Below are 24310 nucleotides of genomic sequence, written 5' to 3' on the forward strand. Positions count from 1 at the left end.
GTTCCTCCTCCTCCTGATATGAATAAAAAAGACTTTGTCGTAGGTTCTCTCCCTATACAGATTTCATCCTCCTCTCCGTCTCCGTTAAACTTTGTCATGGTGATTCGAAGGGAAAGGAACCTATCCGGCCCCAAGATTTTGACCCACGTCATGCCCGCTCCTCGGGTAATGCTTCCCCAGATTCTCTGGCTAATAATTTTGACAGTGATATTGACTGCCTCCTAAATAGAAATTCACTGGAACTTGAACCGCTTACCATACACAAACCGTCCAGCCCGCCCTATCCGTTCATCAGTCCTCAATCCGCTAAAAATATCACTGTCAGGAAGAAATCAAAGGGGGGTACTCGTCATTTTAGAGGGAGGACTGTAGCTTCTGAGCAGGATGTGAGAAATTTCTCTTTAGTGGAAGTTCCTGTTCTGGATTCACCTGAATTTCGGCCCCTTAGAGCATGTGAGGCCGGTGAATCATCAAAATGACTTTCCTTATCTCAATGAACATCAGGGGATTGGGCGCAGCCCCCAAATTTAACGCGCTAAAGGATGTGTTCTACTCGGCCCATCCGAAGATCATTTTCATTCAGGAGACCATGCATCCCAGCTTTGCATCTATAGTATATTTTAGAAAAATGTTCCCTGCGTGGCATATGGTGGCCACAGAAGCAAACGGTCAGTCGGGTGGCCTGGTGGTTCTGTGGGATCCAGTCTGGATCAAGGCTAAAGCATATAAATGCTTTGCTGGAATCTTAATACATGCTTCAATCAGGGGACAATCTTGCTCTCTCAACTTGCTGAACATCTATGCTCCATATAAAAACAGATTGGCCTTTTGGGAAAAACTTTTTGACTCACACATTCTAGAGGTTGAATCGCTGCTATTAGCTGGCGATTTTAACTTGACTCTTAATTCTAATGAATGCTGGGGGAACTGCAGGAAATTTGACCCTCTGGCAGAGAGAATAAAGAAAGAACTTCTCTACAGGGACTTGACGGATATTGCTCCTGACAGAATGTTTCCGACTTGGGATAATTGTAGGACCGGGCAAGCATATGCAGCTAAGAGAATCGACAGAGTCATTATACACGCCAGCATTATTGGATTTATGGGTATGCCTGTATTATCAATCAGAAAAGACCACTCATCCGATCACAGGCCTATCTCTCTGACCTGGCATGGGAACAATTACAGAGCGGGATACTCCTTTAAATTCAATAGGATATTCTTGGAGGACCAGTCCTACAACGAAATCATAACAGAGAATTGGAAGCTCATACAGGAATCTGAATTGGCTCCTTTCATGCCTTTCCGTGAAAAGCTAAAGAGGTTGAAAGATGTCTCGAAAGAGTGGCAAAAAAATAAGCAAAGATCGGATAAAGAGGAACTGATTTGCATACGCAAGGAACTGGACGGCCTTTGGGAGCAGGCCGACCCCAACCGCCTCTCTTTTGACATGAAAAACAAGATTAGAAAGCTGGAAAAAAGGAAAAATATGATCCTCCTAAAAGAGGAGGAATCATGGCGTCTCAAGAGCAGAGCCATCTGGCTCAAAGCAGGAGACAGGAACACAAATTTTTTTCACAAATTCGCTAGTGCTAGAAGAGAAAAAAATTCTATCTGGAGCATTAGAGATGATCGGGGGAACATTCTCTTATCACAGGACCAGATCACGGCGGAGGCAGTACGGTACTTCCAAGACCAGTACAGAAGAAGGGAGATTGCTTTCCAGGACGCCTTTTGGGGTGTTGAGCATATGCCAGATATGTTTAATGATGCTGCAAATGAAGACTTCATAAGGCCCATCTCTGAAGATGAACTTCTTAAGGCCATGAAATCCTTCAAAAAGGATAAAAGCCCGGGGCCTGACGGCTGGCCAATAGAATTCTTCCTTCATTATTTTGATCTCTTCAAATTGGATTTGCTGCGTATGGTGGATGCTTCCCGGATGGCTGGAAATATTCACTCTGCAACTACCTCTACATTCATAGCGCTTATTCCAAAGAAACATAGGGCTGATACCTTTCAGGACTTTCGGCCAATCTCATTATGTAATATCATGTTCAAAATCATATCAAAAATTGTTGCAGAACGTATGAAGCCTCTTCTATCCTCCTATATTTCCAGAGATCAGCACGCCTTTTTAAAGGGCAGATTAATCTTGGACGCGGTTGCCATGACCCAAGAAAGCCTCTTTAAAATGATATCGAAGAATATGGACGCTGCAATCCTCAAAATCGACTTGCAAAAAGCTTATGATTGTGTCGATTGGGGTTTTTTGAGAATCCTGTTAGCAAAAATTGGACTTAAATCCCAAGGTGTTAATTGGGTCATGTCTTGTGTGGAGAATGTTAAATACTCGGTGATCGTGAATGGCATTCCCTCGGTATTTTTTCAAGCTGAGAGGGGTCTTCGCCAGGGATGTCCCCTTTCTCCATTGCTGTTCATTCTGGTGATGAACTCTCTTAGTATTCAGATCAACAAAGCTGTTGCGGAGAAGAGATGCCTTCCAGTCAAAATCTGTAAGAATATCTCCATCTCTCATAGTCTTTTCGTTGATGATATTCTCATCCTTGCTATGCTCTGTAGGGCCTCCTGGACTTGCATAAATGACATTCTCTCAAGATTTCAGAGGGCTACTGGCCTGATCATTAACAAGGAAAAATCCTTCTTGTTCCATAATGATGTGAAGTTGGATATTGTAAAATGGATTTCAGACCTGCTGGGTATAGCTCCATATTCACTACAACACGGAATCAAATACCTGGGATTCTCATTAAAGGCTAAAGGACATACTATCAGGGATTGGCAATGGCTACTGGACAGATTCTACAAGAAGATTGCTCGATGGGAATACAAATTCCTCTCACTTGCTGGCAGACTTATATTAGCACAGTCAGTCCTCTGTCAACTGTCAGTCTACTGGGCTCACATTTTCTATCTTCCCAGCAGTATTATTAAGCAGATGAACAGGTTGATTGCTAACTTTCTTTGGGGAGGTCATGCATATCAGAGTAAAATCCATCTCGTTAAGATAGCGTCCATCTCTGTTCCAAAATGTAGGGGTGGATGGGGCTTGAAAAACATTCGTTCCTTTGGAAACACACTTCTCTGCAAATCTCTCCACAGAGGCATATTTGGGGACGGGCCGTGGAGTAATCTTATAAAGACAAAATATCTCAAAGGAAAATTTGTAGAATTTTGGTACAGAAAGCGGACCTTGGGAACCAGAAATGGCTCGTTGATATGGAAAAGCTTACGAAAAGTTCAACCATTTTTCATGGGAAAATTTTGCTGGACTCTATATTCTGGATCTAATATTTTTATTGCTTTCGACTCCATTTTATCTGGCAAGGGTTTCACAATCCCTCATCCGCTGCTTCATGAATTTCATAGGCTGGGGATCTTTACGTGGGACAAGCTGATCAAGGGATGGTCAGGTGCCTCTCCGATCTGGAAGGACGGGGAGGAGCTTCATCTGCCTCGACAGACGCTTCCTCTATGGCTGTCGGCAAAGGAGAGACTTACCTGCTTGGGGGTTTCCAGGACAGGCACTCATGATAGCTTGGTATGGTCCATCCATAAGCCTGTCAGCGTCAAGAACATATATGAAGACATGATTTCTGTTGTTTCTGGGAATCCTCATCCTTTTTTTCCTATGTGTTTTTGGAAAGCTGCTTGTCCGATGAAGATGGTTATCTTCTCCTGGTTGTTATTTTGGAACAAAAACCTTACATGGGAGACATTGCAAAGGAGATGTTGGCAGGGTCCAAGCAGATGCTCTATGTGCCTGAAAGCTTCGGAAACAAACCTACACATGTTCTTTCAGTGCCCATCGTCCCTTACAATCTGGTATGATTTGTCTACATATTTTGTTTTCCCTCACATCTGTTTCTCTTCTGTTCAGGAAGGCTTTCTTTGGTGGAGTGGGCAATCCCCCCCTCGGAGATCGCTGTTCATAATCACCTGCTGGCATCTATGGAACTGGAGGAATGCGCACACTTTCCAAGACTCTAAGGAGCCTATCCAGGCTATTTTCCAGCGTATTCTGGCCTGTCATGAGTCCTACCATTAACAACTTTCTGCAAAAATATGTTTCTCTTTTGATGTCGTGATTTTAGATCTGCAAGCGGACTCTGCCTCCTGAATGTCACTTGCTCTTTTTGATCATGGTTCCTCTTACAGTAGGCAGGGCGTAACTGCTCTCTTCCTATTGTATTTGATGGATTTTCTTTTTTGGTATAGTCTGTAAAGTTTTGGGTCACAACTCTATTAATCCGGGAGAAGTTTTAGTTTCTTCTCATATGCTCCTCTGACGCTCTTCTGATCCGGGTCTTTCTGAAAATGATGATAGGCATTAGTTTGCCGGTATGGAATTGTCATGCATCAATATGAATGAGGTCTGGGCATCCAAGCCGTATCAGTCTTTCTGAGTTTATGTATTCAAGATCTTTATATATCCTTAATATAAAGCTATGATGTTTTTTTCTTCTGAAAAAAAATAGAGGGAGTTGTTTTTAGTAAGATTTTTTGGAAGTATTTTTTTGGAATTTTCAGGGCTAATTTTTCTAAAATCTAACAGAAATTCGTTGAAATCACAAGTTTGATTAGTAATCCTTGCTCAATAGAAGTGCTCTAGAGGTTTTTCAAGGTGTTGAATCCATATATATAGTAAAAAAAAATTAGTTTAAATAACACAAATCAAGATTTCACCACAATTTTTTAGGCCGAATTCTAGCATCAAAAACTCCAAAAAATCGCACTAAAGACAATTATATAAAGGCGTTCTGACGCTACAAATTCATTTGGATAACATATTCTTATTGGAATCTGGGAATTTAATTTTTTTTTTGAATATTAGAGTGTTTGAATTGTTTTTTGATAGTGAAAATGAATTGAACACCATAAAAAAATATTTAGGGCACCCAAAATCTTAAAGTTTGACAACTATAACCCATATTTTTAAAAAATCCTATCAAATTTTATCATAATCCTATCAAAATTTCTATTATTTTCCGAGCTAATTTGTAAAGTTAACCTCTCCAAACACCTAACAAATCCAAATTAATATGGCATATAATAATACAAATGAAAATATTATTCGGTCAAACCAAAGCAGTTGGAAATATCGAAGTTTCTAGACTCTATGGTTGGTGTCGTCGAAACTTGTAAAAACTCTCGTCTAACATGCGGCCACGTGGAGGGTTTTAGCCAATCACAATACGGTGATGGTACATCTAAAATGCTTCGTGTCCAGTTTAGATGCATTTCAGGCGTTTCGGGATTCGTGGGTACAGGAATCTATATTGTGATATAACTGGTTGTTTGAATTGAAAAAATTGACAGTTAAGTTGGGATTGTTGGATAAACGAATTTTAAATTAATAATTGGTTGTTGAGATTGAAATTTACGGTTTAGATTGATTTAAAATTATGAGATGGGTGGATAAACGAATTTTAAATTCTAATAATGGGTTGTTTAGATTGAATTTTACTGTTTAGATTGATTGAAAATGATCTAAAATACATAGTTAATGGAATGAGATTGAATTCTGACACGATGAAATTATAACTGTTTGATTCCAACGAAAAATGTGAGAAAACCCGCTCAAGAAAGTTAAAAAATTCACCCAAAAGGGACGAGGGAGTTAGCGTTTGGTCCACGCTCCGGGGATGCCCCTGCTCTGCCACAAGGGACGCCTCCAGAATGTTCCCGACACCTGACCTTCTTCCGTGTTTCGGGCGGGAGTTTGCTATAAATGCTATGTCTGAGAGACCCATTGCCCATTTTCGGCATTGAGCAACCCACATTGCATTGCATTGCACTACACTTTCAGCGATTTCCAGGTTATCTCAGGTAATTATTTGGATGGAGTTTGACCACAATTTGTGTTTTAGCAGTGAATGGCAACAGATTCAGATCTCATCGTTTGTAGTTGTCGTTTGACAGATATTAGTCCGGTGATTTGTAGATCGATTCATGTTAGTATCTGTTGGGTATAAAATTAGAGTTTAATTCTTCCAGTTTTAGCATGTGGAATGTGTTTTGGGGATTTATGTTGGGGTCAGGGATAGTCTGTGGTAGCTAATTGATTACATTGGGGGTGTTTCAGGTGTGCAGCTTAAGCTTATTCTCTTGAAAATATGGCTGAGGTATGTATTCTGTTCCTTTCTGTACTCTGAACATTTCAAGGAAATTCTCTGCTTAGCTTTTATGGTTGCTTCTGCAGTTTTTATTTTCTCTTTCACCATTTTCATATTATAAGGCAATATCCTATTCCTTCGATGATATTTCCTTTGCCCATTTCTGTGAAGGACTCTTTTCAAGCTCTTCATGGATGCAGTATATTCAATTTTCGTTGTGATTACAGCAATACTGAAGAGTACCGTCCGTCGCACATAATTTTACCAGAAACATGCTCCAATTTTCCGTATAATTTTCAAGCTGTGTAGGAGCAGCCCTATATTTCTTTTCTCGAAAAATCTGGATTGTTTTTAGGGGCGTTGGCCTGGATGTAGGACTTCTCTCATTAGATTTCTCAATACATGAGCAATAGAGCCATCAGTTTTTTCCATATAATATTCAACCTCTATAGGAGCAGTCACATCTTTCTTTTCTCAAAAAATTATGGATTGTTTGTAAGGGTGTTGGCTTGGATGTAGGACCTCTATCATTAGATTTCTTAGTCCATGAGCAATATAGGCATCATATAGCAACGAGAATACTTTTATATACCAGAATTGAAAAGCCCCAGAAGTAGAGAAGATTGCCACAATGTACGTATTTGATACACTTTCCATTTGTTTTATCTTTTTATAGAAGTACAAATTCAGTGCAGAGAGTGATCTTTGATGAAGGTTCTCGAAGTTGCAACTAAATCCATCTTAACCCTGGTTTTGTTAAGCACCTTAGGTCATTGCTTAAAAGATAGGGGATCAAGATGTTAAGATTGATGTTTTTTCCATCTGTTGTCTTATTATGATTTTATTTTTTATTTTTTAAGTATTAAACATATTTTTTTTTTCCCATTTTACTTTATTAATTTTATTTATATATATTAATATCTACCAAGGCCAAAATTGACCCATGGCATTGAAAGCACCATAATATATTATATGATAGATGATATAGAAACTGCAAGCACAACTTCATGGATTACATAGCAATAAACCCTAATAAAAAATAAGAGAATCCCAGCACAAGGAAGATTGAACCTATCAAAATGTGGAAAATCAACGAACCTCATCAAGAAGGAAGTCACATAGAAAGAGAAGAATCTTGCTACATTGGAAAGGCTTTTTGGCACTCAGCACTATGATAAAATGTGATCAGTGTGACCCCAATGATTTCCTTGGATATGTGATGCCTCACGGGTCTACGCGAGCCAAGTTGTTGGTCAAAGGTTCCCTTCCCTTTTGAAGTGTGAGAAGGCCATAAGAAATAAGTAATTGGCCTAGTGCATGCCATTCCATGACTACCTAAAAGGAGCCTATGTGAGTCCCTAAAAAGATAGAAGAGCCATCTTTTGGTCTCATCAAAATGCACCTTGATCTTAGGCTCTAAAGTATAAATTTTATAATTATAGTGCTCTTTAGGATTATGGTAGTCCATCTTATTGTGAAGTCTATGGGAATGAGCTTTGGGTTGTGCTAGAGGGATGTTTAGATTGCAAGGCATTTGAGGTTTGGTGTACCTAGGAGGTTTAATTAATTCATCCTTGAATTGGAGATATAAATGCAAGTAGTGATAAAGCCTAGGGAAAGCAAGACTTCGACCACATGGACCAAAGGTAGGCTTTGTAAATCTCAACTTGAATGCCCTTATTTTATCTCTTGGAAAGCTCTAGAGCATCTATTAAGAAAGTTGTTTGAAACGAGCATACCAATATCAAGAACTAGAAGAACAACAAAGTGGACATGGATATCTTAGGCAACCAAACTAGAAGTTCATCATTCACATGAGCTTTTGTATCATCATCACTAGTTGGATTACCACCAAAGCAATGAGTGTGGTAATGTCAAAATTTTGCAAGAATAATAGCTCAAATAATTGATCTCTTAGCATGAATGTGCTTGGAAAACTTTAGGATAACTACCCTCCCTATTCGGTTATTGTCTAGCACTTGAAGTTATGTTCTTCAAATCTTGTACACACATAGAAGAGTTGGTGTCACCAACAAGTGAAGAGGTGGATCCTTGTCTTAATGTCTTGAAATTGAAGTTGGAAAATTATAGGAAAGCCTTAGCTACCAATTCCGACTAGCTAGGAATCACACTAAAGCAAAGCTTTTCACTCACCAAAGATTCTCAACAAATTGGCATCAACGTTGGCAAGTCTCCTTGGCACATACCAAGCTTATAATCACACTAGTTCTCTACACCAATGCTCTTTTTTAACAAGGGTTTACAAACCATAGCCATGTTGAATTACATAAATACATGGTTGGCCTCCAAGTTTACTTGTCCATCCTAGGGTTTCCTGAAATCATAGTTCTTCAACTTTGGCATCAAGACTTTCCATGGAACATTAAGAATACAATAATTGAGTTTTCTTTGGAGCAAATCATCACACCAAGCTCAAGATTCATCAAGCTAGGTTCCCCATGATCTTGCCCTAGTCTCCATCCACCACATGAACAAGGCTACAATATCATCCAAGTTGTTAGCTCCACTCTTCTTGTCTTCTACTACTGTTGGAAACCTAGTGTTATAATAGGAGCCACAAAATAAACCATCATCTCCTCAATTGTCATATTCTTTTTTTGAGGGTATACTTGCATAGCACGAACCTGAGTAAATAATGAGTAGTATCTAAAGAGCATCCAAGATGTGTCTTTGTCTTTTCTTGTCTTGTAGTAGCCCTAGTTTTTTTGTTTCCTACAAGATATCTTCAAGATGATGACAAAGATAGAATAGAGTACAATGGTATTACAAGAGCTCTCTTCTCCCTTTATATATAGAGTAGGTGAGGGAGGCTCATAGAAAACAAGATCTTGTGTCCACATGGTTAACCATCAAGGAATTCTTCAAGGAGTGTTCTACAATACAATAATAAACAATTATCGCACAAGGTTTATTCAATCCATGAAATGCCCCCCTTGTATCCCCTCCTCTAAGATGGTGTGCTCTCCAACAAGGTGTTAGTCCAATGCCTCGTCTTCCATGGTGGTCTAACATTCATGTATCTTCATGTAGGGCACCCTTCCTCTAATTGTGTGCCACATGTCCTTTTGTGCCCAATTCTCCTCAACATGTGTGCCAATGTGACCACTATCCTCCAATGGTCATCCTCAACATGTGTTTAGGTCTACAACCAACCTTCGTGAAGTATGCTCCTTAACCCAAGTGTCCTCATGCCAAGCATCCAATGTCGAATGTGTATATCACATGGTCCCATGCTCTTAGGGTTAAGTACCCTCCTCCATGTGCCTAGTGCCGCTTCTCCTAGGTAGATATCTCTCCTAATAAAGCAATTGATCCCCCATTCAGTGCACCCAATGAGTTAGGCATCATGTCCATTAGGGTAACAACCTCCTAGGTAAGGGCATTGTGCTAGCACTTTAACCAAGGTCAAGCATCCATCTTCGTTGAACCATCTATATGCCCATCAAGCATTGCCAAGGGATTAGGGGACCTAGTGCTCTCCTAACATGGTTAAAGCACTTTTGGAGTGACCCCAAAAGCTAATAGAAAGTCCAGAAAGAAGGAAGCCATCGGTGGAGCCAATCCTCAAGGTACTTGATATAATTACCTCTAGCTCATCCATGTAAAGTCATGGGAAACCTTATTTAATTCCTATGTTACTTTGAATTCCCTTGCACACACCAAGGCTTACATGTACCTACTATTGATAAACTTGTAAAGTGTTATCACAAGTAGTATCACCAAGGTGGGAAGACTTAGATCCTTAAGGTTGTTAATTAGCAAATGTCAAAGAATTGTGTCAAATGCCTTGCAAATGTTTACAAAGAAACAATGTATTTAGTGTTACACACATTATGTTACATGACACATATTTTCCACGTAGTTTGTGAAGTGCACTTCACTTCTAAATGTAAAGACACACATATTGGTGAGTGATAAGCTAAGTCATATGGTTTGCTGAATTTGAACCTTTGTGTTTGAATTTTGGTGAACCCCAAGTTTGTTAATCCCCACAGGTGAACATAATGTTAACCTAAATGAATTCAAATTTGTAAAAGCGAATTTAGTAACAAATTTAATTGGGGTTCAAGGAAGGGTTTTCTATGTTTTAATAGTTTAAGTAAAAAAATTATTACACCCGTAACCTATACCTCTCTCTACCCTAGGCATTCATTTTTCACATGTTATTTGTCGGTCTTCAAGCCTGAGATTGACTGCCTCTACTAAATGGTAAATACAGTTCGTAAAGCCTTAAAGGCTTTGGCTTTGATTTTCAGGCTTTTAGGCTTCAAGTCAATTACTTTCGACTTTTTTTTCATGCTCCAACGATCGTCGGCCGATTTGCATTATGACAGTTTATAGACTTATATTGGATTTCTATTTCATTGAGGATCAAGGCTTCGGCAAGTATATGAAGTTTGAGAAACATGTGCTATTCTTTTGGATTATTAAGTTATTCATGAGTTATACATGTTTATTGATTGGGGCTGTTATTCATATTAATATTTTATTAATGTTAAGAGAAACGATGATTTCTCATATTATATATATATATAATTGTGAGAAATATTTAATATATGTTTTTATTCTTATGGATTGTTCAGACAATTAAGGTTTTAAGTTATTGTATGAATATTATTCATTATGAACTTAAAATATTATGAACTCAAAATATTATCTGCAAGAATTGAATTTGGATAAGAAAGATAATAATTTCTCCAGATTATCTAAATTAATACAGGCAAGAATTGAATCTGGGTAAAAAAAATAACAATTTCTCCCCATTACCTAAGCTAAATCCTTTTTATATATAAATGAAGTTCATCGGAAATTTTGAATTCGAACTGAACATAATCACTAAAGACTTGGAAACAGCATATCATCTGAGAATCCTTTCCATTCTTAGTTCGTGTCCATGAGGAAACAAGGATATTTTCATGTAGTCTGTGGCTGTTGTGCACGAATGATGGCATTCTATATTTGTCTGTATTCACCCACGTGGATGTGTATGCTTGGTATACATTTGTGGTTTTTTGTTTTGTTATATCATGATACCATGCCGGTACGTTCAAAATGCAATGCATAAATATCTCATTTTTTTAAAAAGGAGTTTACAGTAGGTTCAAAATGTAATGCATAGAATCACACCCATTTCTCTCTGCAGCCGAAATAAAGGGGAACACCTCACTTCGTCTCACCCCTCGGGAGGGTGTTTTCATTTTTTTTAAAGGAGTTTACTTGTGTATCTTTGTGTAATATGCCTGTGCTTTTATTCATGTGAGATTATTACATGGAAGGAAATTACTAAACATCCTCATCATGCAGGAAGGAGAGAAGGTCATGGTAAATGTTTATGATCTAAGCCAAGGACTTGCTCGTCAACTCTCAACGACTTTTCTTGGAAAAGCCATTGAAGGAATTTGGTAAGTAGATTTTAGTTCTAAGGTTTGAACACATAACAATATTCATGAGCAACTTCTATGTCATGCACATATGGAATTTGAAATACTCGAGGACATTATTTGCATGTAAATTTGGAAATTGGAGAATGGCCTTCGCTCGTGACATGGTTGTAATCTCATTATATGTTTTTAACTTGATTAGAGTTGTACCTTATAGTTCATTTAATGTAGACCGATTTCTGTGAAATATACTTATTTTTCCATTCTTTCTTGCTGTTTTTACAATAGCCAAGCAAGAGATGTATGATTAATGGATTGCAAATATTAGATAAATTAGTTAGTTTAGTTTAGCTTAATAAGCCTATAGAACACCCACACAGATTAATAGATAGAATTTTCCACATGTATATGTATCATTGATGGCACTTCATTTTCGGTAACAGGGATACATTTTTTAATTTCAGAATGATCGACCATCATTGTTGGGTGTGAAATCTTAGAAGAAGCTTAGTGAAAACCATGTTAAGTCGTTTTTGTTAAACCGGCTAGTTGGCTTTATGTGTGAATTAGTATATGTTCATTATAGATTGCTATCCAAGTTTAAAAACTTGCAGTAGTTATGGCTACTTTGCTCTATTTAAGATATGAAGTGAAGCGTGCCCCGAATGTTTATTTGAACAGAAGTTCTTGGTAAATGATGTCGGAAAATGAAAGAGATAAAATGTATAAAGCATACTGTTGATTTTTCTTGCGTATGTTGGAAGGGGAAGCTTGCTTACCTCTGTGGTGTTCCATTAATGCAAAACTACATGGTGATTCTTGTTGTGTATATTACTATATCTATGAAGTAAAATTATTTTTATGGAGAAAAAAATCATAAATGGCTTGATAAGAGCCAGGGATTGGTAAAATTATAAGCAGGATTGAAAGTAAAGCAGACTCTCTCATGCTAGTTAATAAACTTTAAAGTTTGCCATCCTAAGTTTTTCATTTTCACAGGCCATTCTCAAATCTCAGATAGCAAATGTCTTAAGTTTCAATCTTAGGACCAGGTTGAGACATAGCACAAATGGATTATGAGTTTCAACTTCCTACTTTTGGTGACACTCTTCTCATAACTCGAAATTTTGTTATGGACAGTGTGTGGTCAATAGAGTTGTCTATGTTTGCATTTTTAATTTATTGAAAGTATATTTAGCGTGGGTGGAGTTAACACATTTAAATTAAGGGAGAGATATGTGTTGTCTTCATATTCATATTCATAATCATGTGTATGCAATTTGGATGGAATAATGAGCTTTCTTCAAAGTTTATGAACAAGAAGGTAAGCATCTTGGTAGAATACTTAAAACATAGCTCACATGGAGCTAGTGCATTATATGTATAATGATTACATCAAAGGATTGTTGCGGAAGAAAAATGAGGTTGTACCCATCAAATGCGAGGCATATTAACATTGTTCTTTAACTAATGCATTTTATCTCCATTCATTACCAAATTAGCATCGACATTGTCTCTTTAGAACAAAGAAACTTGGGAAGGCAAGGGGGCAAAATGTAACATCTCCCCTATACATACGTGAACTTTGTTAATGTACCAAATGGGGTTGAACTTTGTTAATGTACCAAATGGAGTTTTGCCATATGTGCTCATCTCCATCCAGAAGGTTATCTTATCGATTTTAGAATGTCCTTGGAAGATAATTGGAGTCTTGCATTTATCTATTCAATAATGATAGCGCTCCCCTTTCAGCTACCTTAAACAAACGAAACGAAGAACCTTAGTTGTGACTACAAGCTTAGTTAGCCAATGTGGTGATTTGTCTATTCAATAATGATAGTGCTCCCCTTTCAGCTACCATAAACAAAAGAAACGAAAGAGCCTTAGTTATGACTACAAGCTTAGTTACCCAATGTGGTGATTTAAGAAAAAAATGAATTTTGTTGAATCTCAAGTAGTGGCATATGTATGTAAAGAAAATTTGAGTTTTGTTAAATCTAAAGTAGTGGCCATATATATGCATGCATGCATGTGTATAGTCTCGAGATTTAATGTGATATATTTTTGATTAAATATGAAGTTTAAAAATATTTGTATTTGTTTTTTTTGTTCGAGTATATATAAATTTATAATAGAATTTTTGCAAAATTGTCTCTATCAAATTGACAAGTGAATTTATTATATTTTCTTGTATGACATACATTTTCCTTGAATTTAAACATGAATAAGGTCTAGGTAATGTAAAATACAAGTACATTAGAGGTATAATCAAGTATTTAAGTGAATCCTATTTGTTATACTTTAACCCTATAGTCAAGGATTATGACTCTGTAAATCAAGTTATAACATGCCTTGTCTTTAGACAAACATAGTAGAGAAGCTTCGAGAATTGGATGTGGAATATTATTAGGAATCATGTAACGCACGTTGAAGACAATTTAGTTTTTGTATAGAGAGGAGTCCTAGTACTTGTTATTGGATAGTTTCGGGCAACGGTTATGTGGTTAAGTGAAGGAACTTCAATTGACTCACCACTCTTGCGTTATAGTTCATTTTGACCCTACACAAGTTTAAAAATACTTCTCTAGAGAAACATACCTTAAGTTGATGCAAACAAACATTCAACTTCTCAACATTAAGTGTTCCAAATGGCTTAATTTATATCCTTGTTTTTACCCTAAAAGGTTGTACTAGTCGAAGCCACCATACCCCAACTAGAGGCAAAATTTGGGGATGATGATCAAACTATATGTTGGTGGTAAATATATTGGAAGATATTGTTGAATTGTTGGCAAATAAACCTATCCTTGGTGGAGACAAAAAAGCCATACTCACTGAATTAAGCATTATAATTGAAATCATGGTGTTAACCAAGTACTAAAGAAGCATCAATTCTTGTTGCATATTTCATCAAAGAGACAAAATTTGTTCCACAATGATCAATGTTGCACGAGGAGACTCAAACTCTTCCTTGTTGATTATACATAGAATTTTTCAAACCAATCCTTGCCCTATGAATGGTTTCTACACATCCCCAAAAAGAATCTCCATTTGCACAATACCCACTTCTAATATTCACCATCAAACCTCTCCTTAGATAAATTCAGATAAATTAACTAGTGAAAGGGGAAACACTTTTATAACAAAAGTTATGATCCCAACTCCAAATGGTTACAATGAAATAGGATCTACTCACATTGATGAGATGCATATTCATCTTTGTCAACTCATTTCTAACCAATGGAACTATCTGTAATAGATTAAATAAGCTCCTAACCGCGAAACATAGCTTTGCAAACAATAGAAAAATATTGTAGAACTTTGCCTTGCAGACATAGGGCTAAATAAATGACAATTAAAGATTATTAACGCAATAGCATGTGTTCAACCATTGGCCAAAAAAACAACATTACCATGAAGAAACAAGGTACACCCTTCATTAAACCAAAAAAACACTCCATGATTACAAATTCCAAAATTTCATTAACATAGATGGGTCCAAGACCTCCTTGCACAAATTAGACAAAAGGGGTGTCGTAGGGCTTTGCACATTCACATTGTAATTGAATTCCTCATGCCTTGAGACATAACCTTCCTAGTAGGACAAAACATGTAATGAGCAAGCAACTATTTCATGCCTTTTGTTAGTCTCTTCAAACTAATGCTTGCACCCAACTAACTAATTGAGTGATTTGCAGTTTGGAAGCCAAAGAACCCCCTTGGCACTTCTTATGCCTTTTTAAATAGCTTCCTACCAAGAATAAATCACTAACACTTACTATATCATCTCTTTTTACCACCAATAATGACAACATATTCCCGTTCTGCAACCTATATTTGGTGTTGCTAGATCCAATCACTTTCTCTTGAGCAGTGATTGCCTTCCTCCCACTAATATCAACAACCTTCCTCCCACCAACAACCTTCCTTTTCTTAACAACCTTAGTCCTACCAATGCCAACAATTTTAGGCTTGCTAATTCCAACAACTCCCAATGCCTTGTCATTAACTAATATCGATCAACGCCACCAACACTACCTAATCGATGCCAATAATTTTTTTACTCATCGATCCATCCTTCATCATCTACTTCTCCATACAAAACCTGTCAATCCTTTCTTCATTGTCCACCTTAGTGTTAATCAATACACATCAACCCCTTCAAAATCATCATCTCTACTCATCCAACCTCCCACAAGTGGACCCCCATTGGGTTATACTCGATTCTTTTGGGCCAATCCTTGCCGCCTTAAGATTCAATGAAAGAGTGGTGAGTCAATCGAAGTTCCTTCCCTTAACCACATAACCTTTGCTCGAAATAACCACTCTTTATGCACCAATTGAAATTGGTAGGGGATGCATTGCCATGGTGGTAGAGTTTTACTTAGAGACAATATCATAAGGAAAGTTGCCTATGACCTTTGGAATTGTTTTAAGAAAACATTGAAAAGTAGTTCCATCTCATTCGGTATGAACAAGATATGAAAAGCAAGTAGCAGTATCTTTAACATAAACAAAGGTAAAAAGGTAAAAGAGATATGATAGAATTCCATTGGCTCGCAATCAAATTACTGATTGTGGAGGAGAAAGAAGCAATAATGCAAATATTTCAAAGAATTACATAGCCTCATCCAAAAAGATATATCATTGTTCAATTGTTCAATACTAGCACATTGGGTGATGTATAGGCTAAGGCTAGGTATGTGGAAAGCAAAGGGATATTGGATAAAGGGTACCAATGGTGTTGTCATTTTTCAACTTGATACACTTGAAGTCTAGTATTTCATGAATATGTATGATGTTGATCGTGAGTGGCATTGATTCATGGACGCAATGGGGGGTGTCGATGTAGATAATGTGTCATAATGCAAACATAGATTCCATACGGAAGATGGTATGCTCTATTACTACCTAGATTTATGTTCCTAAAAGGGAATGCCAACTCTAGTTGATAAAGGGTAGTAAGGGATTTTCTTATGAATAAGACCTTGGCCAACCTATAGAGGTGACTCTAGTGGAATTGCATGCAAGCAAATGCTAAGAACGCATTAGACAATGTGCGTTGTGGAGCATCTCTAAGCCTCCAAACCAAAATTTGGAACTTAGATGTCACTTCCAATGTCCTTTGAAACCATGGGAGAGAGATTCTATTTATTTTGTAGGATGGTTGTCAGGAACACAATGTCATCACAATTAGATATTTATGATTGTTGATAAAAGAAATATGTATGTGTTTATTCCTTGCAAAATTTTGGTTATGGGGTAAGATGCAACAACATTGTTTTTACATGTGTGAATGTTGGGTTGTTTACATCTATTATGTTACATAGGGACCCTAACTTTCTCAACCACCTTTGGATCACATTGTCGATAGTGATGGACATCGAGATATCTCAATTGGGTCTACCTCAAGTGGTTGAGAGGAAAACTATTATACTCCCCACATGAGTTCAAACTTGCTTGTGAGCCAATTATTGATGGGGGGTCTTAGAGGCTAGAGGGTTAGATGATAAGTGAGATGTAAAAAGAAATGAGTGACACCAAGTTAAAAAGGAGTATCTCCTTCCATTTGCAAATAGAGGGACAAAGTGAAGTTGTTAATTACATATTGGTACAACTAATTGGATGGTATAATCACAAATATTTAAAGTCATGGGATGAGTGCCCCATATGTTTAGCATGCACATGATAAGGGAAATCATATCATGTATCATTGAGACTTTCACCTCTTGAGATGTCTTGAATTTTTGTAGTAAAGCTTCAAAGATGTAAGAGAGATTCCACCATGAAAATTTCCAAATATTAGTCTTCAAACACAAAAGATATTAAAAGAACTCACCATGAACAACACAAGAATATAGAGAGAAGAACCCTTAAGGTAAGATAACACCATCAAATGCTCCCTATGGAAGGGATCACTCCACAAACCATGGTTATTGCAGGACAGTACAATCCAATACACATTGAACACAATGATACTCATGTATTTATACTTTCTTATGAGTATTTCTAGGGACCTTATGCCAACTGCGCCTTGTTATTATATTATTTCCTTTTAATTAGAAAGTAGACCTATTACATTATTATGGCCATATTACATTAATTATACCTTTGGATACATCCCTATGTAGTCCATATTATCTTCCTTAGGTATATTACATTCCATCCCCTTTGGCATTGGCATGTTTCATCCTCAAAACATGGGAAGAAGCCATATAATATAACCTACTAACAATATAGCCAAATGTGGAGATAGGGTCTAATTGTAGTAGTCTTTTCTCGATTTTGATCCTAGTTTCTTCTTTGGACCCATGTCTTTGCTGTGATGCTTTGATATCTCCACGCATTGCTTTTAGTCTTTGATGTGCCTTCATATTGGCTGCCTTTTTGATTCCATGTTGCCCCATATGAAGTTTTGTTGACGTCCACACCCTTGTTTTGATGACTGTTGTTTCCCTAAATGGTGCAGGTGGTGATATATAGCAACTTTTGTCATTGAATCTTCTTTATTTGATTATTCAACACTTTAGCTACTTCTCACACCCTTATTTTGATGACTGTTGTTTCTCTAAATGGTGCAGGTGGTGATATATAGCAACCTTTGTCATTGAATCTTCTTTATTTGATTATTCAACACTTTAGCTACTTCTTCCTTTTTATGTCCTTATTGGGTTTTTTTTCAAGTTTTTCTTTAGGGTATTCTTCTAACTCAAGCTTGGAGTTTTCATTTGATTTTTCTTTCTCTAGCTTTCCAACATGCAATTCATTAGTTTCGTCTTCTTTTTTAAGCCTTTCCATCGGATTTTCTTCAAGTGCTTTTGTAATCTTTTCCTTTCTTTATTTTAAATGTGATTTCATCGTGTGGTCCCTTGGGCCCTTCTTACTTACTAAGAGACGTATCCTATATTGTAATCTTCTTTTTCTTGTACCCGAACTTCAAAAACTACTTTTTCGCATTAATATATAACGATCTCTAGAGTGATTTCATCCCCTGGTCCCTTGGGTCCTTCTTACTTACTCAGAGACGTGTCCTATATTGTAATCTTCTTTTTCTTTTACCGAAACTTCAAAAACTACTTTTTGCACATTAATATATAACGATTGGGCACATCATACATGCTATTGCTTTTATAAGCTTCAATTGCCCTTTTATAAGCTTCAAAAACTACTTTTTCACATTAATATATAACGATCTCTAGAGTGATTTCATCCCCTGGTCCCTTGGGCCCTTCTTACTTACTCAGAGACGTGTCCTATATTGTAATCTTCTTTTTCTTTTACCGAAACTTCAAAAACTACTTTTGCACATTAACATATAACGATTGGGCACATGCTATTGCTTTTATAAGCTTCAATAGTCCCTTGGTTGCGAGACAAATGTCTGTAATATCCTGCCATTGTTTGCAAATTTATGTTTTGGTTTTAGTAGATTATAAATTACTACGACTATTTTCGTGTAGTTTCGTTGGTCATAAATGAACTAATAGTGACGATGAACATCCAGTCAATGAGACTGTCTCCTAACTCGCTGAAAGTGTGGGATTTTGGATTAGTTGTATATACTAAATTAAACAATCGGAAGATATCGACGAGGCTAAGTAGATGTCACTGTTAGTCGACCTGCATGTTTAAGTTATATTTTGACCAAGAACACTTAGTTACATATAAAGAGGGAATCTCATGAAAGGAGGTCTCTACCAGAAGTTGTCATTTATATCCCCTCATTTATTTAAAGGGTGGGCAGGATCAAGTTAGGGATATTTAGTAGTCATGGAGGATAAACAATTTGTATGGTATAACGTAGTCATAAAATTCCTATAATTGATGTCGAGTAGGCCAAGCAGGTTAAAGGCTGAAGGCACTAGAGATGCTCTCTATGTAGTATCCTACCAGTGAATGTTGCTTCAGCTAATTAAGGATGGCAAGAGGCAATATGTGCAAAGGCTTGAATACCATCAGTCTTCAGTAACCATTGACCACTTTAATGGACCTATCATGCAAAGAAATCAACTCAAATGTGCTTAACTCAATGTGGAGGTCGGACTGATGACCAATTTTGATTTAGAATAGTTCTAACAATTTAGAACCTTAGAAACAATTCTAATTAAATTGCATTCTTGCATCAAGTCTGACATTAATAAAAGTTTTTCGTTTTCATTTATTTTTTTGAAGTTAGTGACTGGAGTTGGAAAAGTGTTTCCTGTCTATGTGGCATGACATCAAAAGTTTGACTTTGGCTGTCTGAAATTTGGTTAGTCTTATACATTTCAAATGTATTAACATTGTCACTATGGTGGATTTGGTAAAATATTTGGGGGACACACGTTCAAAACGTCTTTACAATACGAGATCTCGTTGGATGGCCACTGCAAGTCCATGCCCATCTTTGTATTTCCTGGTCACATATCGCATTTGATATGACCAAGGTCCTGGGGTTTAAGGAGCACAAGGAGTCAAAGCTAAATTATGCAAATTTTCCTTGTGGATATTTTAAAAATGAAAATTCCAAAAATTGCGTGGCCTTGTTTCCATTTTTGTCGGTAGCACATGCCTTTTTAAGTGGATTTTTATCATTCCTGGGTTTTGGTTTGCAATCAGTATACGTAGTTGTGACATTTTCTGCCGATAGGCTTTTAACGTGTTTTCATACTTTCTAAAATTGAATCTCTTACAATAAAAAAATATGAATCTATAATGGTCCCTCTAAATCTCTACACTGGTTAGAATGGTTATTCACAGTGGCCTAAATTAATCCATGGAAAATGATTTCTTCTAAGTGGCCTAAATTGATGTCTTCGTCGGTAGCACATGCCTTTTAACTTTTAAGTGAATTTTTATCATTCCTGGGTTTTGGTTTGCAATCAGTATAGTTTTGACATTTTCTGCAGTATAGTTTTGACATTTTCTGCTGATAGGCTTGTAACGTGTTTTCATATTTTCTAAAATTAAATCTTCTACAATAAAAAAAATTATGAATCTATAAGGGTACCTTTTGATCTCTACACAATGGTTAGAATGGTTATCCACAGTGGCCTAAATTAGTCCATGGAAAATGATTTCTTCCAAGTGGCCTAAATTGATCCATGGAAATGTTTGTCTGTTTTGTTTTTTTGTGTTTTTTTTTTGAATTTAAAGAAATATCTAGGTAGATCTACTTGAAAGGATCACATCCTATTGGTTTATTAGCAAAGCCTAACCTTGAGGCTCTTGAGGAGAATTGATTCCGCGACCTCATTACGACTCTCTATCAGCGAGGTGCTTTAGCAATGCGAACTCGACCAATTGAGCTAACCCATAGAGCTATTTCATAAAAAATGATAAACTTTGCAATTTGAATATTACTTTGAATGATCTTTGAACTTTTCATGAAAGGTTTGCACAGAGAAGACATCCAAAAATGTTGGAGGAAGTAGTGGCCAAGAAAATAATTAACCTTGCTGAATCTAAGAGGTTTTATGGCATGGTGAAAGTGCAGTCTTTGGATTTGATGTGGTGAGGTTTTAGTGTTTTTTTGGGGTGCAAAAAAGCATTTGAGCAATGGCTATTGATGCTTAATACGAGCAGAAAAATGGTTTTTAAGTTTGCTAGGTGTTCGATGTAAAATCCAAAAAATATTTCAATGAAACTTGAATTTTCGGAGCAAAATTATTTTACCTGCTTATCTTGTTGCTCATATTTCCACTAAGATTTCATACGTTTTGACGTTTGTTGATTCATTTCTAAAATAATACCAATATTTGCAAACATTGAAACTAAATGATTAACAAATCCAGTACCCGTGCTGTTCAAACACCAAAAGCCACTTTTAAATATATGTGAGTTAAGTTGAATTCTATATGAAATTTGTACATATATGATATAACTAAGCCATTGCTGTTCTGATGCATGCAATCATGCCAAATGGCTATTGAAAGGATCCGTCTTGAATTTACAAAATGCTTTCCTGGTACTTTCCAGATATGATGAAACTAACATAGATCCATGCTATTACAATAATTGGAATGCACCAAGATTTTGTTTTCTACACTGAACATTATTTGGCATGTGTTTTTATTCTTATGCCCAGGCATACCGGTGTGGTAGTTTATGGGAAGGAGTATTACTTTGGGGGTGGTATTCAACACAGCTCTACAGGGCAAACTCCATATGGAAAACCGTGGAAAGTGGTTGAGTTGGGTGTCACTCACGTCCCGATGGAAATGTTTGAAGAATTCCTGGAAGAAATAAGCCCTCGCTATACAGCTGAAACATATAGTTTGTTGCACCATAACTGTAACAACTTCAGCAATGAGGTTGCACAGTTTTTGGTTGGCTGCAACATCCCAGATTTCATCCTTAGGCTCCCACAAGAAGTGATGAACAGCCCAATGGGCCCTTTAATAAGTAAGTCGTTTTCAATACAGATGTTTATGCAGAAGAGTGGATGCGAAGAATGTTGCTGAGCTTGAGCGTTATATCACTAACTCATTTTTTTTTCATTTGTATTTTCCCATTTTCTGTGAAGCAGTGCCAATGATAATGCAGTTTGAAGCTACTCTAAGATATGGAGGGGTACCTCAAGTTCCTCATATGGGTGCTTCGTTACCCACGTCCAACCTTGTGCAGCAGCGAGGAATATCAAAATCCCCAAACAAGAAAGAATATAGAGGGGTGTCCGAATCAGTAAAAGTTGAAACTAATGTTAGCAGCAATATACCACCTACAGTTAAACCTGTCAGTCATCTATTAGATGACTCAACCAACTCAGATGCCAAAGGGCCCAATAATTGTAATGAAGCTACGGGTGAAAGTGGATCAAACTGTTTGGAGGGTGGAGCTCAACCAGAAGATCCCTTGGGTGATGCACGGGCCAAAGTTCAAGAAGAAATTACTTCTGAATTTGCTACTTTAATGGCTAATGGCAGTTTGCGGGCCAGTGAAGCAGCGGCCATTGCAACACGTCGAGTAATGGAGAAACATGCTACTCTCAGTGCTACACCATCTCAGGGTTAAAACAAACCAGTATCACTGGTTAAACTAGGTTGAATTCCTAGTTGGTATGAACTGTTTGTAATTTCCAGTACTGGGATGATGATGACAAAGGCAGTGGTATTCTACTCGCACTTTTTAGATATGTAAGACTCACGGACCATAGGCTTGTGGTTCAAAATTTAATCCTAGAAAGCCCGTGCTCTCCCAAATTCCAGTATCTACTCTGTGTAGAATGTGAGAATACCATTAGTGAAATTCAGTACAATACACTGTTTAGCGATTGAGGTGTTCCGATAACATCTATGGCATATATTCAAAAGCATGCAACTGTTTCAGTTTTTGTTGAAATTTTTTGTTCATTGTCCCATGTTTTCCTAACCATATTGAGTATGTCGTAAATATTTGATGAGTTGTTTCTATTTTGTTTTTGTGAGTAAAAGAAAAATATATAGTATATAGTTTAGAGTTATTGGTTGGAATTTGGTTAAATGATTTTTGGTTAATTTGTAATATTTTATTGTTTGAAATGTGTTTTTGATTGTATGTATAAATTTAGTTTCCAATTTTTTTTTGGACACTTGGATTGTGGAGACTTAAAGGAGTTTTTGGTTGGAATTTGGTTAAATTGTAATATTTTACTGTTTGAAATGTGTTTTTGATTGTATGTATAAATTCAGTCTCTGAAATTTTTTTTGGGCACTTGGATTGTGGAGACTTGAGTTTGAGATTTCAATAAATCCTCGCAGGGGTTTTTGGCTTAAATTTGGTTAAATAATTTTTGGTCAAATTGTGATATTTTGTTGTTTAAAATGTATTTTTGATTATATGTGGATTCAGCTTTTGAAACACTTTTTGGGTACTTGAATTGTGGGGAATTTAACAAGATTGTGATTTCAATAAATTCTCACTGAAGTTTAGACAAATATTATCTGAAAATATGGTTGGAAAAATTTCAAAATATGTAAGTAAACTACAGCATTCATATTCTTTTTTTTTTTTTATCCATTTTACTTTATCATTATCTAATCATTTGCCACACGATTATTTTTCGAATTATGCATTATAGTACTTATATTTCTTTCACATACATATCTGTATGATGTGATTGATGTGAATGATCTGACAGTTGTATATAATGTAAATATTGTACACTGGGCTAATACAAGCTTCTTCAGGGGACTCGCCCCCCATTTAAAATACTTATATTTTTTTCACATACATATTTATCTGCACATTTTTGTATCCATACTTCATATGTTTATACACATTCATGTATCCAAATTATATATTCCTGTCACATTCATATTTCTTCATATTTATTCTTAATTTTAATATTTTAATTATTCAATTTTAATAATTTAACTATTCAATTTTAATAATTAAACTTAAATTTTTAATTTTTTTTACAAATTTTAAATAAAATTAAAAAAGACGGCCAAAATCATTTCATTGTTAATTAACTTCATTGATATTGATATTTTTTTGGGGTCACCTTCTCATATATATATATATATATATTATTTATATTATATTATCATTTCATTGTTAATTAATATCATTGATATTGATATTTTTTGGGGTCACCTTCTCATATATATATATATATATATATTATATGATTAACGTTGCTTTTACATATCTAATTTTAATTTGAAAAGTTTATATATATATATTTTTATATATAAATTAATTTTAAAATTTTGATATTTATTTATTTTTTAATAAAATATTTTGTTAATATATATATACAAAATAATAACAATTATATATATATATATTTTGCATTACTATTATCAAAAG

General features: G+C 36.2%; 1 protein-coding gene across 1 annotated transcript; it reads left to right on the forward strand.

The window, feature by feature from the left end:
• Positions 1–5474: 5474 nt before the first annotated feature.
• Positions 5475–22858, forward strand: LOC149227251 (uncharacterized). Its single transcript, XM_089377729.1, has 5 exons — positions 5475–5850; positions 6107–6146; positions 11463–11560; positions 21606–21922; positions 22047–22858. Exons 2-5 carry the CDS (start codon positions 6138–6140, stop codon positions 22529–22531), a joined length of 909 nt encoding a protein of 302 aa, XP_089233855.1. The 5' UTR covers positions 5475–5850; positions 6107–6137; the 3' UTR covers positions 22532–22858.
• Positions 22859–24310: the final 1452 nt, after the last annotated feature.

Source organism: Pinus tabuliformis, chromosome J, assembly GCF_031772625.1.
Source record: "Pinus tabuliformis cultivar Carrire ecotype Pingquan chromosome J, CPIR1, whole genome shotgun sequence".
NCBI lineage: Eukaryota > Viridiplantae > Streptophyta > Pinopsida > Pinales > Pinaceae > Pinus > Pinus tabuliformis.